Genomic DNA, 14788 nt, shown 5'->3' on the forward strand with positions numbered 1-14788 from the left:
TTTGCAAGTAAAATGCACATTTTACTGATTTGTGCATTGGTTTCTACAAATTCATAATCATAGTCCAATATCTTATGGTCCTTTGCATTTTTCTAATTGTACTGTTTTGTTCCTCTTTACAGAGTATGGGAGAGACGATTATCAGGTTACTTTCATAATACTGGCTCCATATAGAAGCTTTTGTTGTTGTGATGTTTCTTTATCCACCAACATTTAACATTTGCATTGTACAGTACAGCTTGTCATATCGTGAACACGTAATAAAATGTATCCCTTTGAATCCGTATATGTTTATATACTGTAAGGTAAAACAATTTGAACAAAATTCCTTAGCATTTAGATTTGGGCATTTTTTTTAACATTTCCTTGGTTTGACATAAAAAGTCCTATACAAATAAAATAATCCAATGTTTGTTACGTGTCTTTATTTTACAACCATCTCCATTTTTACTTTGCATCTTCTCTAACAACAGAGGTAAAACTAAAAACCAAATTAAACTTTCCACTGTCCTGCTCTTTTCATCGTCTACAGTATTAGGTTCTCTATTATAGATACTTAACATTGTCCCACTTTAAATCTTGTAGGTACGAGATGAAGAAGAACCATATGCAAGACAAGCCTGGGTCAAACCAGGGTAAGTCATGTTTAATGCCTGCAACACAAAATAATGGATAATTAGTAAAAGCTTTTATATTTAAGAACCAGTTTCACTGCTTGCCTCCAGTTGTGGCATGTATGTATTCACAAAAAAATCATTTGGCCTCTACTGTTTGATTGCATCTCTTCATTCACTTTTATATTATTGATCTTGGTGCATAGAGGAGGATCTGGTCTGTATGGAATCGACAGCATGCCAGACCTGCGCAAGAAGAAGCCTATCCCCTTGGTCAGCGAAGTGGTCAGTACTAAACCCTTATCCATTTGTGTTGTTTTTTTGAGTTTGTTTCTATTTTTTTTAACCAAAGCAGTCATGATAGCTAATATTAAACCTATTAGCACAATGTGGGTGCAGATTGTTATCAACAAATGGAGACAAAAATAAAACCCGACTGCTAATCTCTCTCTCCCTCCTTTCTTAAACCTGAAACTATTCCTCACCACTCTCTTGAATGCAATCACTCTCCTTGGTCAGGCTATGGTAAGTTCATAGATCCCAGCTGCCACTCCCTTTCCTACAGTGCTTGACAAAATATCAAGTAGGAGAAATAAAGTAATAGTCACCTCTAAACATGTGTCACTACAGTCTCTTTGATATCAAACCTAATTTAGTAAAATTAGAACATCTGCATGCAAAGTTTTGGCTTTTCTTCCTACTTGATATTAGTGCAATATAATTTGGAAGCTGACAACAGAAGTGCTTCTGGTGTCTTCCACAACCACTGGTGCTCTGGGAGGGAAAAATATGAAAAGACAAATGAGAACGTCTACATCCATAGGTGGGTGGGACACGGCGCCAAAACCAAGTGTCACGCCTTCAAGTCAATCTTTCCTCTGGTGGTCAGATTGTCTGCAACTTTGCAGACAAAATCAACCTTGAAGTCAACCTTTTATAGGACGGTGCTCATGTCCAGACGCCTATAGGTGTTGGTGCCATTTCATATTGGCCATATATAAAAAAAGAATCTTATATGTGGTGCCATATCTTACCCACCTTTGGATGTGAAAAACTTCCTTTGTTGTTTCATATGATTTTAGTTTCGGTTTGGATACTTTTACCCGCTGAGTCACAAAAACATTAAATACTAACACAACCATTTGTGGCAGATAATGATGGTAATGGTTTTTGCATTTTTATACCTTTCTCTTCATTAGTTTTGTGAAACTAATATTACTCACATGGGTTTTTCTGGTTATTTGGGTAGAATTCAGTGAGAAAAACCTAACTGTACTCACCACCTTCATAACCACCCCGGTGACCTTTTAGCAGGACTAAAGTGATATTTTCAATGTGTGCTGGGTTTGCGGGTTGTTCATGTGTTTTTAAATACTAAATAACTGTCACTTGCTGTTCAGGCACTCGTCCAAGCCAGGAAGGCAGGAATCGCATCTGCTATGGCTGCTCGGTCCTCTATCAAAGATGAGGAGCTGGTGAATTTAACACTCAACATGTCTGCTTTCATCATAGACTGATAATATCATCAGTCGCACTGAAACATTTTTTATAGGTTGTAGTGCATTTGCAATAATTGGTCTTTCCTCTGTAGAAAAACCATGTGTACAGGAAGACCCTGCAGGCTCTCATCTACCCCATATCCTGCACGACACCCCATAATTTTGAAGTCTGGACCGCCACTACGCCCACATACTGCTATGAGTGTGAGGGGTTGCTGTGGGGAATCGCTCGCCAAGGCATGCGCTGCTCCGAGTGTGGGGTCAAATGCCACGAGAAGTGCCAAGAGCTCCTGAATGCTGACTGCCTACAGCGTGAGTACGGCTCCAGAAGATGTGATCACGGACTGAGGCTGGATGTGCTCATGTCCACAATGCTGCTACAGAAAACATATGTATGGATGTGTGTTAAATACTCAGGTGCTGCAGAGAAGAGCTCCAAGCATGGAGCTGAAGACCGGACTCAGAACATCATCATGGCCATGAAGGACAGGATGAAGATCAGGGAACGGAACAAGCCAGAAATCTTTGAACTTGTCAGAGAGGTATTTGTCATCAGCAAAGCCATCCACGGACAGCAGATGAAGACCATAAAACAGAGCGTACTAGATGGGACCTCCAAGTGGTCAGCCAAGATCACCATCACCGGTACTGTGCACCTTGGAACAAACTGGAACAATCTGATGATTCAGAAGCATCAAACCTAGAAGATCTTCTGTTTACTTATGTTCCTCTCTGTTGACTCTGTGTCTCCATCGTTGTTTTAGTGGTTTGTGCTCAGGGGCTTCAGGCTAAGGACAAGACGGGATCCAGTGATCCCTACGTAACTGTTCAGGTGGGAAAGACCAAGAAGAGAACCAAGACAATTTATGGCAACCTCAATCCTGTCTGGGAGGAGAAGTTCCATTTGTAAGTCACCTTCATCTTCATATTCTGTGCAGTAGTCGATTAACTCTATTTTATGATCCTTTATTATAGTCTTTATTTCATATGTTTCATTTTTCTAGTGAATGCCACAATTCTTCAGACCGAATAAAGGTGCGTGTGTGGGACGAGGATGATGACATAAAGTCCAGGGTAAAGCAGCGTCTCAAGAGAGAATCTGATGATTTCCTCGGCCAGAGCATTATTGAAGTTCGAACCCTGAGCGGAGAAATGGACGTCTGGTATAACCTTGGTCAGTTTGTGCATTTTAGTGAGAAACAGGCCTCTTGCAGCTTCTTGCAGATCTTTTTTCTCATGTTGATGTTGTCCTGTTGCAGGAATGATGTTTCCAATGAGGCATGCAGCACATGTGCACCACTTAGAACTAAGAATTCAGTGTTTATGAAGTCCAGGCAGGGCTTGTTTCAATGTCATTACTCGTGTCCCTTTAGCCTCAAGTGACAAGTTTTAAACTAGCAAGACGTGGAACCAAATGTCAGATTGCTCTGCATGACAATACTAGAAATCCCAATGTATGCAGAGGTTGATTTGCATTTCAGATTTCTTTTTTATCTTGGGGTCCAGTAGTCGATTTTTACATTTATCCATCCTCTTGTAAGAGTGAGCTCTTTACTCAGATGCACAGGATGTTGCATCTGTTTGACCAGAGGGAAAATGACTTCACCACAGCAATAATAAATCTGGAACTAGTGAATGTAAACATGCTCATCAATTTCTCTTAAATTGGGAGACATCAGCTAATCAAAATTGGGTGGGGATTTATTAGGAATTATAATTTCGAGCCAAATCAATGGTCGATTGTGTAACTCAGATCATCAGTTTGAGACATTTTCTCTTCTCACCCCCTTCACCCGTCCTTGCTCTCCCCTCTCCCCTCGTCATGTGTGATTATCAAATAGCAGCACTACGGTCGGAAATCGACCGCTCTGCCGACATGTACAAATTACCTCTAATGATGTGCCTGTCAGGCCAAATAGCAGGGGTGAGCAGCCCAGTACTCCACCTCCAGAGGAGCTCTAGCTCAAGTGTCTGCGGTGATCAGACACAGATTTCTACGTCCCACTGCCATTGTTTCTTTCACTATCAGCTGGAGGACTTCTATTAGCGGTGTCGGCATTGCACTGCCATCAAACTGTAGAAACACGAACCTTACAATAGAACTGTCAAACCAATAGTCTGCAATTAGTCTTATGTTAAGAGGCCTGTTTTTTGGGCCACTGTGCCCAGATTTAGATTTATGGAAGTGCAAGAATGTGCAGATATTCGAGTGTTTGCATGACCAATAAATCACCCATCTATTTTTGTTCATTCACAGAGAAGAGAACGGACAAGTCAGCCGTGTCAGGTGCCATTCGCCTCCAAATTAACGTGGAGATCAAAGGAGAGGAGAAAGTGGCGGCATATCATGTTCAATATACCTGTTTGCATGAGGTAGTTCCCTCAGTTTTATTAAAGCCACTTTTTTCGTCTTCATCTTCTTTCTTCTCAATGCTGCAGCGCATTCAAATGACATTAACAGCTCTCTCCTGTCCATGACAGAATCTTTTCCACCATTCAACCGACGTGCTCGGCCAAGGTGTGGTGAAAATCCCAGAGGCTCGCGGGGACGATGCCTGGAAAGTCTACTTTGACGAGGTTGCACAGGAAATAGTTGACGAGTTTGCAATGCGTTATGGGATAGAATCGATCTACCAGGCCATGACGTGAGTCCGAGACGCAGGCATCCAGTGTAAATAGAAAAGCAGCTGAGTCGCCTGTGTTCTTACAATGCAATAATTACCCTGCTTGCTCCTCATTTCAGGCACTTTGCCTGTCTGTCGTCGAAGTATATGAGTCCTGGGGTTCCTGCCGTGATGAGCACCCTGCTGGCTAACATCAACGCCTTCTACGCCCACACAACAGCCTCCACAAATGTGCCCGCCTCTGACCGCTTTGCTGCCTCCAATTTTGGGGTTTGTGTTATTGTCACTTCATGAAATCCTGTACACACACATTTACTATATTAATGCGATTCTGCTGCTGCATACAGAAAGAGCGTTTCATCAAGCTCTTGGACCAGCTACACAACTCGCTGCGCATCGACCTCTCTACTTATAGGGTAGGATACTGATTGTACTTGAGTCGTTAACAAAGATGTGAAGCATATCTTTAGTCCTTACTGGCGCTGCCTGCAGAGATGTTGCTGTAAATATGGATTTGTTGTGTAGAACCACTTCCCTGCCAGCAACAAGGATCGTCTGCAGGATTTGAAATCCACCGTGGACCTTCTCACCAGCATCACCTTCTTCAGGATGAAGGTTGATCATTCTTTCCTGTTGTTGCTCTCAATCTGATAATAAAACATTCCTAACAATAGCAATAACGTAATGACCAGATAGATCCACAGTTTGCAGCCTAAAGTGATTCTATCTCCGTGTGTTGTTCAGGTCCAGGAATTACAGTCTCCACCCAGAGCTAGCCAGGTCGTCAAGGACTGTGTCAAAGCCTGTCTCAACTCTACGTACGACTACATCTTTGATAACTGCCACGAGCTGTACAGCAGACAGTACCAACCACCAGACACAGTGAGTCACATAATAATGTCCGTCCACAACAATTAAAATCCAACAGACACTAGGTGCTAGCTACTGTGGCAGACAATGGCTCAGGTTAATTTGTCTTATTGTTTGTTCGTTTTTTTTCTTAACCCAGAATGTAGAGGAAGTTCCTTTGGAGGAGCAGGGCCCGAGTATCAAGAACTTGGACTTCTGGCCCAAGCTCATCATGCTTATTGTCTCCATCATTGAAGAGGATAGAAACTCCTATACACCCGTGCTCAGCCAGTTAGTATTTGGCATCTTTAATAGTTTAATTCAGACATTCATACAAAAGATATTAGTAGGGCTGCAACAACCAAACGATAATAATCAATAATAATGATGGAAAGCGATCGATAATGATTTGCCGTTATCGATTAATCGGGCTGCCCCTTTTTTCTGGCGCGACGCAACGGCAAAATAACGCAGCTGCACGCGAAATGCTGGAGAAAACAAACCAAGCAGCAGCAGGAGAAAGGCTGAGCGCTAATTTCTTTATATGAGCATTAAATATTAAACAAAGACAGCGTTAACCTGCAAGTCATACAAAGCTCAGCTGGTGGTTTGTAAATTCTACAAACTACAGAGAAATTAAAAATGAAACACTGGTTTCCAGGATGTAGCAGTGGTAACAAACACTGTTTATTATCACGTGAAGACTCTTCATTAAGTGCCGCTGTGTTAAAAGTTACTCTGTTACTTAATCTGTTCTGTCGCACGCGTCTGCACATCATCTCGTTCACTACACAGTGATGAACGGCGCCACCACAGAACAGCGCAACCTAAACGGTGCAGACACTAAATGTAACTGCAGCATTAAAATATGACAGCATGGTTTTTAATGGTTGTTGTTGCCTCAGAGCCAGAAGGAGCCCAGGAGTCTCTGTGGAGTTTACATCGTTTCTCCCACAGTCAGGTTGACTGGAGCTGCTGCAGTTTTATTATTCAAACGCTGGATTTTGTTTTGTTTGAGATTCAAAATTGAGAATCAAAATGAAAATTGAGAGTCAAAATGAAAATTTAGTTGAAAAAAAAACATAATAAGGCATTTCTAAGAAAAAAATAATATTTTTAAAAAATAATCGACAGATTAATCGATTACCAAAATAATTGTTAGTTGCAGCCCTAGATATTAGAACCTTCAGAATGATTTGTTCATTGATTAAAACTCATTTTCTTCCAGATTCCCCCAAGAGCTGAATGTAGGAAATGTGTCAGCGGAGGTCATGTGGACATTGTTTGCTCAAGACATGAAGTATGCAATGGAAGGTACAGCTTATTGTCCACTTAAGACCACACTTTACCAGTGACACATGATAATCTGTTTCCCCCCGACATGTTGGAAACCTTGTCTACATAATTCACTGCCATTAGTTTGTAGCTGCTTTACTAGTTTAGACGTCTTGTCTGTTATCTCTTTTGTTGCTGTGAAGAATTGTTTCAATTGGAGGAGTGTAAGAATAGTTTCAGAGTCACAGATTGATGTCCTGTCTGCAGAGCATGAGAAGCACAAACTGTGCAAGAGCACAGACTACATGAACCTGCACTTCAAGGTCAAGTGGCTCTACAATGAATACGTCAAGGAGCTGCCAAACGTTAAGGGTGTTGTTCCTGACTACCCGTCGTAAGTGCTTCTCCACAATGTTGTCTTTGTTATTGTTCAGTTTTTGTTTTTTTATCTAAATATAACATTGACTCTTTTTTTTCCTTTGTAGATGGTTCGTACAGTTTGTGCTGCAGTGGTTGGATGAAAATGAGGATGTATCTATGGAGTTTATGCATGGAGCGCTAGAGAGAGACAAAAAGGATGGCGTAAGTTTAGTTGCCTCGCACACAGTGTGAATTGAATCGGTAGTAGTCCATGTTTATATTCTTACACCTTCTTTAAATTTAAGGTCTTAATGAATATGTTGGACTTCTTTGCCTTTGCAGTTCCAACAAACATCGGAGCACGCTCTGTTCTCCTGCTCTGTGGTGGACATCTTCACCCAGCTCAACCAGAGTTTTGAGATCATAAAGAAGCTAGAATGTCCAGACCCTAGTGTCATGGCCCAGTACAGTCGGCGCTTCTCCAAGGTAATGCACTGTCCTCCATTCTCTTAGCCCGTATAAGGGAAATTATAGCTCAGCTCATGTGTTTTTGAGATATTTACACCTAGTGTGAAGAGGGTTTTGTATTTTGTCTTAAAATGAAATGAAGAGTTGTGATTATCTTACCTGCATGGCAAAAATATAATAAGGGACGTAGAAATGTTTCTTATAACACAAAGTAGAACACTCTTTGGACTCTTTGGACACACAAAAACTTTCATGTTCCTGTCTGTAGACTCATCACTACACATTACACTTGTCTATATATAAAATGGAATAGACATAAAGTGAGGCTATATTTTCATTGTTTCATATTGACAGACTAACTTTTTTTTTCCTCTTCATTTTTGCAGACTATTGTCAAGGTCCTTCTGCAGTACAGTTCCATTCTGACCAAGAGTTTTCCATCCTATATAGAAAAGGAGAAGATTGTAAGTTTTTAATGATGCTTGTGAAAGGTCACCACCATTTCGGACTGACTGGTTCAGATGTGCAATCTAGCATTAAACACATTGTTATTACACAATCAAACATATGCCTAAATGGGTGAAGGACACTTCACTTAGTCCGTCTCTTCCCTGTGTCCCCTTCTAGCCCTGTGTCTTGATGAATAACGTCCAGCAGCTAAGAATCCAGCTGGAGAGGATGTTTGAGTCAATGGGTGCCAAACAGGTGGGTCTAGAGATACAGAGGTGGATGCCACAGTGACTTCACACTGCTGTTAGGTCATGCAGACTGGGGGACAATACCTATTCTGACAATAAGGCCAATGTGCATAAAACGTACCAGTGCATGCTCTACTTACAGTATGTTTAAGTAGTGGCTTCCATGTTATTTGTGCATCAGATTGCTGCAGAGGAAGCGAGGGTATGTACCGCACTAGTAGTGATTATGTGAAGTAGACGGCTGGTAATGCTGATTACTTTGGATCATGATTTGACTCTAGCTTAAACTGAATGCCAGGCCCAAGTCAGGTTCTTATGCTGCTCTAGAGGTTGGTCCCACCCAGTAGAGTGTTGAAGCACAGACCTAATTTAATGATTAGTTTGGATTTTGGCATCTGTGACCTAAGTAGCTATAACACTGACCTCTCTTTAACATGCTTTCATGTAGCTGTAGTGTGTACAGTATTAATGGTGTTTGATAGGTCAGAGCGCCGTAGATCACAGAGAATGTGGCTTAAGTTTCAAACCATTTGTTCACCTTACAACCAAAGCTAAATGAAGCTGTGGAAGAAGAGGAGGAGGAAGCAGGAGACGAGGTACGTTTATGTCGAGGTTCAAGCAGGGTCCATTAGCCTCATAGTGTGTGTGTTTATATGATGGTAGAGGACGTCATCCTGTATATTAGTACAGTTCACAGCTGCATTGATTCCTTTCTATATCTCTGGTTTGGATCACAGCTTATAACTGAGGATGAGGAAGCTGAGGCTCTGGTGGGTGCTGTTGAAACTAGCAGTGGATTAGTTGCTAGGCATTAAAGTTAGTATAATAAACTCTCTGCTGCTGAAACAGCAGGTGGATCAAGGTGCTTTTACACATTAGTGTCACTGAAGCTTGATCACATTGCAGTTAAAATGCGTGTTACGATTAAAAATGGTGTAATAGAAGTTGGAGTTCAGTGTGTTTCAAGTTCATCCTACATGATACATGACTGCATCTGCTCATGTTCTGTTCACTACTCATCTTTGTAATTTGCCAAAATGAGCTTGAAAGGACTTTTTTTGTCTTACTGCATTGTCGGCTTGTTGGTAGTAAACAAAGTTGTCATCTTTCCTTCGCTGCTTTTAGTTTGGGGACAGTGAGGAGGAGGAGGAGGAGGAAATTGGGGATGAAGGAGAGAAAGCTGAGGTTGAGGTTTGTTGCAGTCTCCAGTGGTTTTTACCCATCACATCGTTACGCTCATGCACCTTTACCCGGTTGACTTTAACCCAGCTGATGTGAAACACCCCTGTGCTTCTCCTGGTTTTCTTTCCTCAAGACTGCTCACTCATTAACTGGTACAAAAAAAACTTGTGTTGTACCTTCTAATGACATTTGTTTTCTTTTATTTTTTTTTTGATTTGCAATAGACTGTGAAGGAGAAGGTGGGTTTTATGTTTCCTGAATCTTGCTGTGTGTATGATGTCATGGTCAGGTTCCGTCCTGTTTGGGCGCTTCGTTTAGCTTTTTTTAGCAGCCTTCAAATAGAAAGTGACACTTACACTAACTGAGTTTGTCCTGTGTTGCGCTCCACCTTCCTTTGCTGCCCTAGACCGAAAATGCATTTAAGGAGAAGGTGAGTGAGGGTGTGCAGACACATGCATATTAATGTGCTCATACACAGACCTACTCGGGGGCAAAACAGAACCAAGCAGCGCTTTACAAACACAACACAATCCATTTCAAGCTGTTGCTGTCTTCCCCTGAAGCCTTTCCTTCCCAGGCTCTCCTTACTAATGGTGAGATGCATCATTAACGTAATGAACCACATCGTACCTTCCTCTGTATGGCTTATATCTAGTTTAGACATACTGTACTGTAGTGGAGGTAACTCATGTCTTTTCCTTCTTGTTCCCCCATTTTGTTCTCGTCAGAGTCACTTCTTTTAAGTCACACAAGTTGGAGATTTTAGATCAGTGTCTCTTCACTAAAAGTTGAAAGAGAAGTGTTTTTTTTTGTTGTTGTTTTTTATGAATGTTCAATACTCCCACATTCTCTGCTTGTGCAGAAAAGTTGGCTCCATGCATTCTCTGCATTTCGCAAATCTTCTGGGAAGTTGTCTGAACGTTACGCACAATAAAAAAAGCCCTCAGTCAGGTTCACATTAAAGCCGCTGCGCTTCTTTCCAATTGTCTTTTTACAGATGGACACAGAGGCCAGTGACCTATTGAACGACCTGCAGGTGAAGTTAAACAACGTGCTGGATGAGCTCAGCTGTACATTCGGGAACAGGTACCGTGCACACACACACACACACACACACACACACAGCATAGAGCAACTCACATGCATGCATTTGCACTTGGCCTTCATTTTCTGTCTCTCCAGTTTCCAGAGCAGTATTCACAACTGTCTGCGGCAGATGGCGTCTCTTCTATACCAGATCAAAGGACCCATCAACGCCGACAACAAAAATCAAGTGGAAGCCGACTCTGACAACATGTTAAGGCCACTGATGGATTTCCTGGATGGAAAGTGAGAACAAGGATTAAGATTCATTTGTCTGCAGCTACTGTACTGATACATTTTGCCCTTCTTGATATAATGTACTTGGAAGTTAATCATTCCTTTGCACTCTTAATAGGTTGATATTGAAACATTTAACTACACTGATTGACCAGTTGAATCATGACCATCATGCTTTCTGGCAGATGTCCTGCAATCAAAAAGTAAAATCAGTCAACACTGAAGTCTCTTCAAAGTTTAACCTTGTGTTTGCATGATTTGCAGGCTGACACTTTTTGCAACAGTGTGTGAGAAGACCGTGTTGAAGCGTGTGCTGAAGGAACTGTGGAGGATCGTGATGAGCAGCCTGGAGAAGACCATAGTCCTGCCTCAGGGCCACGATACTTTGGTAAGTTACATGTGTCTTCACCTTAGCTTTACATGAGGCTACACGACTAGACAGTGGTGAGAAGCTAATCTGTTTATGTCTTTTTCAGGGGTCCCATTTACTGTCGGCAGCAAAAGAATTGGGCCATTTGTCCAAACTCAAGGTGATGAAGCCATGTCCATATTTCTTTAATTTTCCTCTTGGGCTCAGAGTTCATGAGCAAACAGTTCATTGCAGTTTTCTCATCCATATCGTCGTTATTTGAATGTGCAGGATCACATGGTGGGGGAGGCCAAATCCTTGTCTCCCAGGCAGTGTGCCGTCATGGAGGTGGCACTGGAGACTATTAAGGTCAGATTTGGACAGAATCTCTCAACCCTTGGACTTTTTGACTTGTACTGTTGGTACTGACTCGCATTGTTTCACCTCTAGCAATATTTCCATGCCGGAGGGAACGGCCTGAAGAAGGCGTTCCTGGAGAAGAGTCCTGAACTGTCCTCGCTTCGCCACGCGCTGTCGCTGTACACTCAGACCACAGACACACTCATCAGGACCTTTGTGACCTCCCAACATGCTCAAGGTATTCAGGCTACCAGGCACATGGGCGTTCCTCATCCAGTAGACCAGGAGCCAGCTGAACATTCAAATAATCTTATGTCAGTTACATATTTTGTTTATTAATACTATTTCTGATGCTGGAATTTTTTCAAATGTGTTTGCTGTCTTTTCTTTATCCCCTGTGCTGCCTCTGTGCCAGTGCACAATGGAAAGGGTATTAGGTTAACTCCTAATGAAAAAATACAGCCCAGCAGGGGTAGGTTTCATTGAAATCACCTGCCAGCCCTTCTCTCCTCCTTCGTCTTCATTCAGACTCACTTTCTGTACATGTTGTGGCACTGTGTCAGTGGGTGGCTCGCTCAACCCTCAACCAGCTGCCCAAACTTCATGCTCAGTGTTTGACTTTTTACTGCTATCGAGCCAAACGGAAGCTAATTGATGTCCCTGACTCGACCCGTAGGTTCAGCGGTGGGCAACCCGATAGGAGAGGTGTCTGTTCAGATTGAGCTGTACACTCATCCAGGGAATGGAGAGAGGAAGGTCACTGTCAAAGGTCGGGTCAACTTAAAATGATCTAAGTTTACTCATGGTCACTGCATCCTAGCTCTGTGTACATGTGGTTTTGTTATCTTACACGTTTGCGTTACTGCAGTTGTGGGAGCCAAGGATTTAAAATGGCAGACGTCGGGCATGTTCCGACCCTTCGTAGAGGTCACTATGCTGGGTCCTCACCTCGGCGACAAGAAGCGCAAATTTCAGACTAAATCCAAGAACAACAACTGGTCTCCCAAATTCAACGAGACCTTCCACTTGTAAGTAGGCAACAGAACAGCAGTGTAATGAAATATGTCATCAATCAACCTGCAAGCCTACGTAGTCGACCTCGTGATCAGGTTATTAATCACCTGTGGAATATTGATTCTAGAAACTGTATATGCAACAACAGGACGTGTTGATGCAGCATAGTCATTTTGGTAAATGCGTCATTGGCTGTAAAAGAGTCTATAACTTTAAATAATGTGCAGTAATTGAGCAGCTGAGAGTACGAAGGCCTTTGTGCTCGTTTCACAGTGTCCTGGGGACTCAGGACGGCTTCGAGTGCTACGAGCTGCAGGTCTGCGTCAAAGACTACTGCTTCGGCCGCGCCGATCGAGTGGTGGGTCTGACTGTGATTCAGCTGAGAGACATCATGGAGAGGGGCAACTGTGCCTGCTGGTGCCCGCTGGGGCAGCGCATCCACGTGGACGACACGGGCCTCACAGCCATGCGCATTCTGTCGCAGCGCTCCAACGACGACGTGGCCAAGGAGTTCGTGAGGCTGAAATCAGAAACTCGATCGGCCGACGAAGGGAGATGAGGAGAGCCGGTGCAGCCGGACCGGATGGAGCAGAGGAGCCAGAGTCTGGGTGTTCAGACAGACAGTCATGTTCTATGTCTTCATTAGGCAGGTCCTGTACGTCACACATCCTCTCAGTCACCAGCCGTCGCACAGCGAGAGTCGACCCTGGTTCTGTACCGGTCGCCTCGCTGACGCCTCCCGGGAACGGAGGCGAGTTCCCACACCTGCCCAGTGTTGTTGTGCAATAACCCCAAGGTAAAGTGTCTGATGCCTTACACTCTGTAAGCTGTGAATGAATGTTTGAGTCGACGCCCGCTGTGATGGCCAAATGTGAAAACACTGCAGTTTATTTTAGCAGCTCTTTCCTGTTCTGTTCTTTGAGCCACTGGTTTCTAGAAAACGGCCCCAGTGTTTGAACAACAGAACGGCTGAGGATGTTTTACAAGCTGTGGAATCTTAAGCTGAGTTGAGTGAAGAGTTGAATGTGTGCCTTTATATTTGTTTTTCTCCTGTGGAAGGTGACATGTTTTAACAAATGCTAATATATTTAGATCAAAATCTGATGAAACAAGAAGCCAACAACGTGGACGTGATACAGTAGGTCCGTCTTATTGTGGCGATATTTATTTATAGGTTCAAATAACAAGTCGTGGCCTAGTGGAACCACCAGCGCGTCGTTTTATTTATTTTTTATATTTAAAAGTATTTATTGTTGCCTGCCATTTAAAAAATGTGTTTACTGCTGAAAATGTTTTTGGGTTTTCCAGATGAGTGTGTGTGAATTTGCACAGTTCCAATGGTTAATTTTTGTATGATTGTGCTCATACACAGCCATTTCCTACAGTAACTGGTCAGACCCTCAGAAAAGTGACGTGGTCGGCAGATTTTAAAACCTGTGGGAACCGACCTTGGCTCAGATTTATGTAACTCACGCTCGCTTGTCTTCTACTCATCCAATGAGTGGCCTTACTTTGTTAAGCTGTCAAACTAAAATGTCATCATTTTTAACGTTAGCGCTCAGCAGTGAGAAATCCTTTACCCATAATGATGCTACTTTCCCAAGTGATTTCCCTGTTTTGTTTTAATTTTATCTTTATTTTTGTGATATTACAAATGTAACTGTTTTAGCCTGAGGATTGTTTGCATTCTGCTGTCTTTTAAAAGTTTTCCTTAATTTTACGTAATAGGTCGATCACTTTATGTTCGATATGTGCCAGTGAACCTGTTTCTTACTGATGGAGACATATTAAAGAGAACCTCGGTGTCGGATGTGGACTCCTCGTTGTTAAACTCCACTAATCCTTGTGAAAACTGTCTGTTGGTGTATGAGGGCAAACGTTTTAAGTCAAATGTGGATGTTCCTTGTGCCAAGTTGCAAATGTTCAGATTATTTTTTTTTTTAAATATTTTGTAAGGTTGTCACCCTTTTAATCACTGAATCACTCGTGCACAACGTGAGTCACTGTAATTGCATTTATCGTTTAGTTTTCTTTGTATTGTCACTGATATGTCGTCATCATGTAAACATTGCAATTACTGAATTTTGTATAAAGTATCTGACATGAACCTGAGACTGTGTCCACTGGTTTTGTGACTACAGTTGTTGTTTTTTTTTGAGGGGGGGTGGATTTTACT

The 14788-nt window shown here is 42.4% G+C and overlaps 1 protein-coding gene across 5 annotated transcripts in view; it reads left to right on the forward strand.

Moving 5' to 3' along the window:
- LOC114866531 (protein unc-13 homolog B-like) overlaps positions 1 to 14724 on the forward strand; it is a 42846-nt gene extending 28122 nt beyond the window's left edge. For 2 of the 5 annotated variants that reach the window (XM_055513525.1, XM_055513530.1), the window contains 30 exons: positions 586 to 635; positions 821 to 899; positions 2015 to 2089; positions 2206 to 2425; positions 2531 to 2758; positions 2878 to 3019; positions 3118 to 3287; positions 4371 to 4486; positions 4595 to 4758; positions 4857 to 5007; positions 5085 to 5153; positions 5263 to 5352; positions 5482 to 5619; positions 5747 to 5877; positions 6815 to 6900; positions 7129 to 7255; positions 7347 to 7443; positions 7564 to 7707; positions 8076 to 8153; positions 8317 to 8394; positions 10567 to 10655; positions 10752 to 10898; positions 11154 to 11277; positions 11366 to 11419; positions 11530 to 11607; positions 11689 to 11836; positions 12014 to 12070; positions 12275 to 12367; positions 12467 to 12626; positions 12886 to 14724. In XM_055513525.1, coding sequence (XP_055369500.1) covers positions 586 to 635; positions 821 to 899; positions 2015 to 2089; positions 2206 to 2425; positions 2531 to 2758; positions 2878 to 3019; positions 3118 to 3287; positions 4371 to 4486; positions 4595 to 4758; positions 4857 to 5007; positions 5085 to 5153; positions 5263 to 5352; positions 5482 to 5619; positions 5747 to 5877; positions 6815 to 6900; positions 7129 to 7255; positions 7347 to 7443; positions 7564 to 7707; positions 8076 to 8153; positions 8317 to 8394; positions 10567 to 10655; positions 10752 to 10898; positions 11154 to 11277; positions 11366 to 11419; positions 11530 to 11607; positions 11689 to 11836; positions 12014 to 12070; positions 12275 to 12367; positions 12467 to 12626; positions 12886 to 13171 — 3669 coding nt within the window. In that variant the 3' untranslated portion in view covers positions 13172 to 14724. The other 3 variants (XM_029168400.3, XM_055513526.1, XM_055513527.1) reach the window with 3 other exon arrangements.
- The last annotated feature ends 64 nt before the right edge of the window (positions 14725 to 14788 follow it).

The sequence above is a fragment of the Betta splendens genome, chromosome 12 (assembly GCF_900634795.4).
Source record: "Betta splendens chromosome 12, fBetSpl5.4, whole genome shotgun sequence".
Classification (NCBI taxonomy): Eukaryota; Metazoa; Chordata; class Actinopteri; order Anabantiformes; family Osphronemidae; genus Betta; species Betta splendens.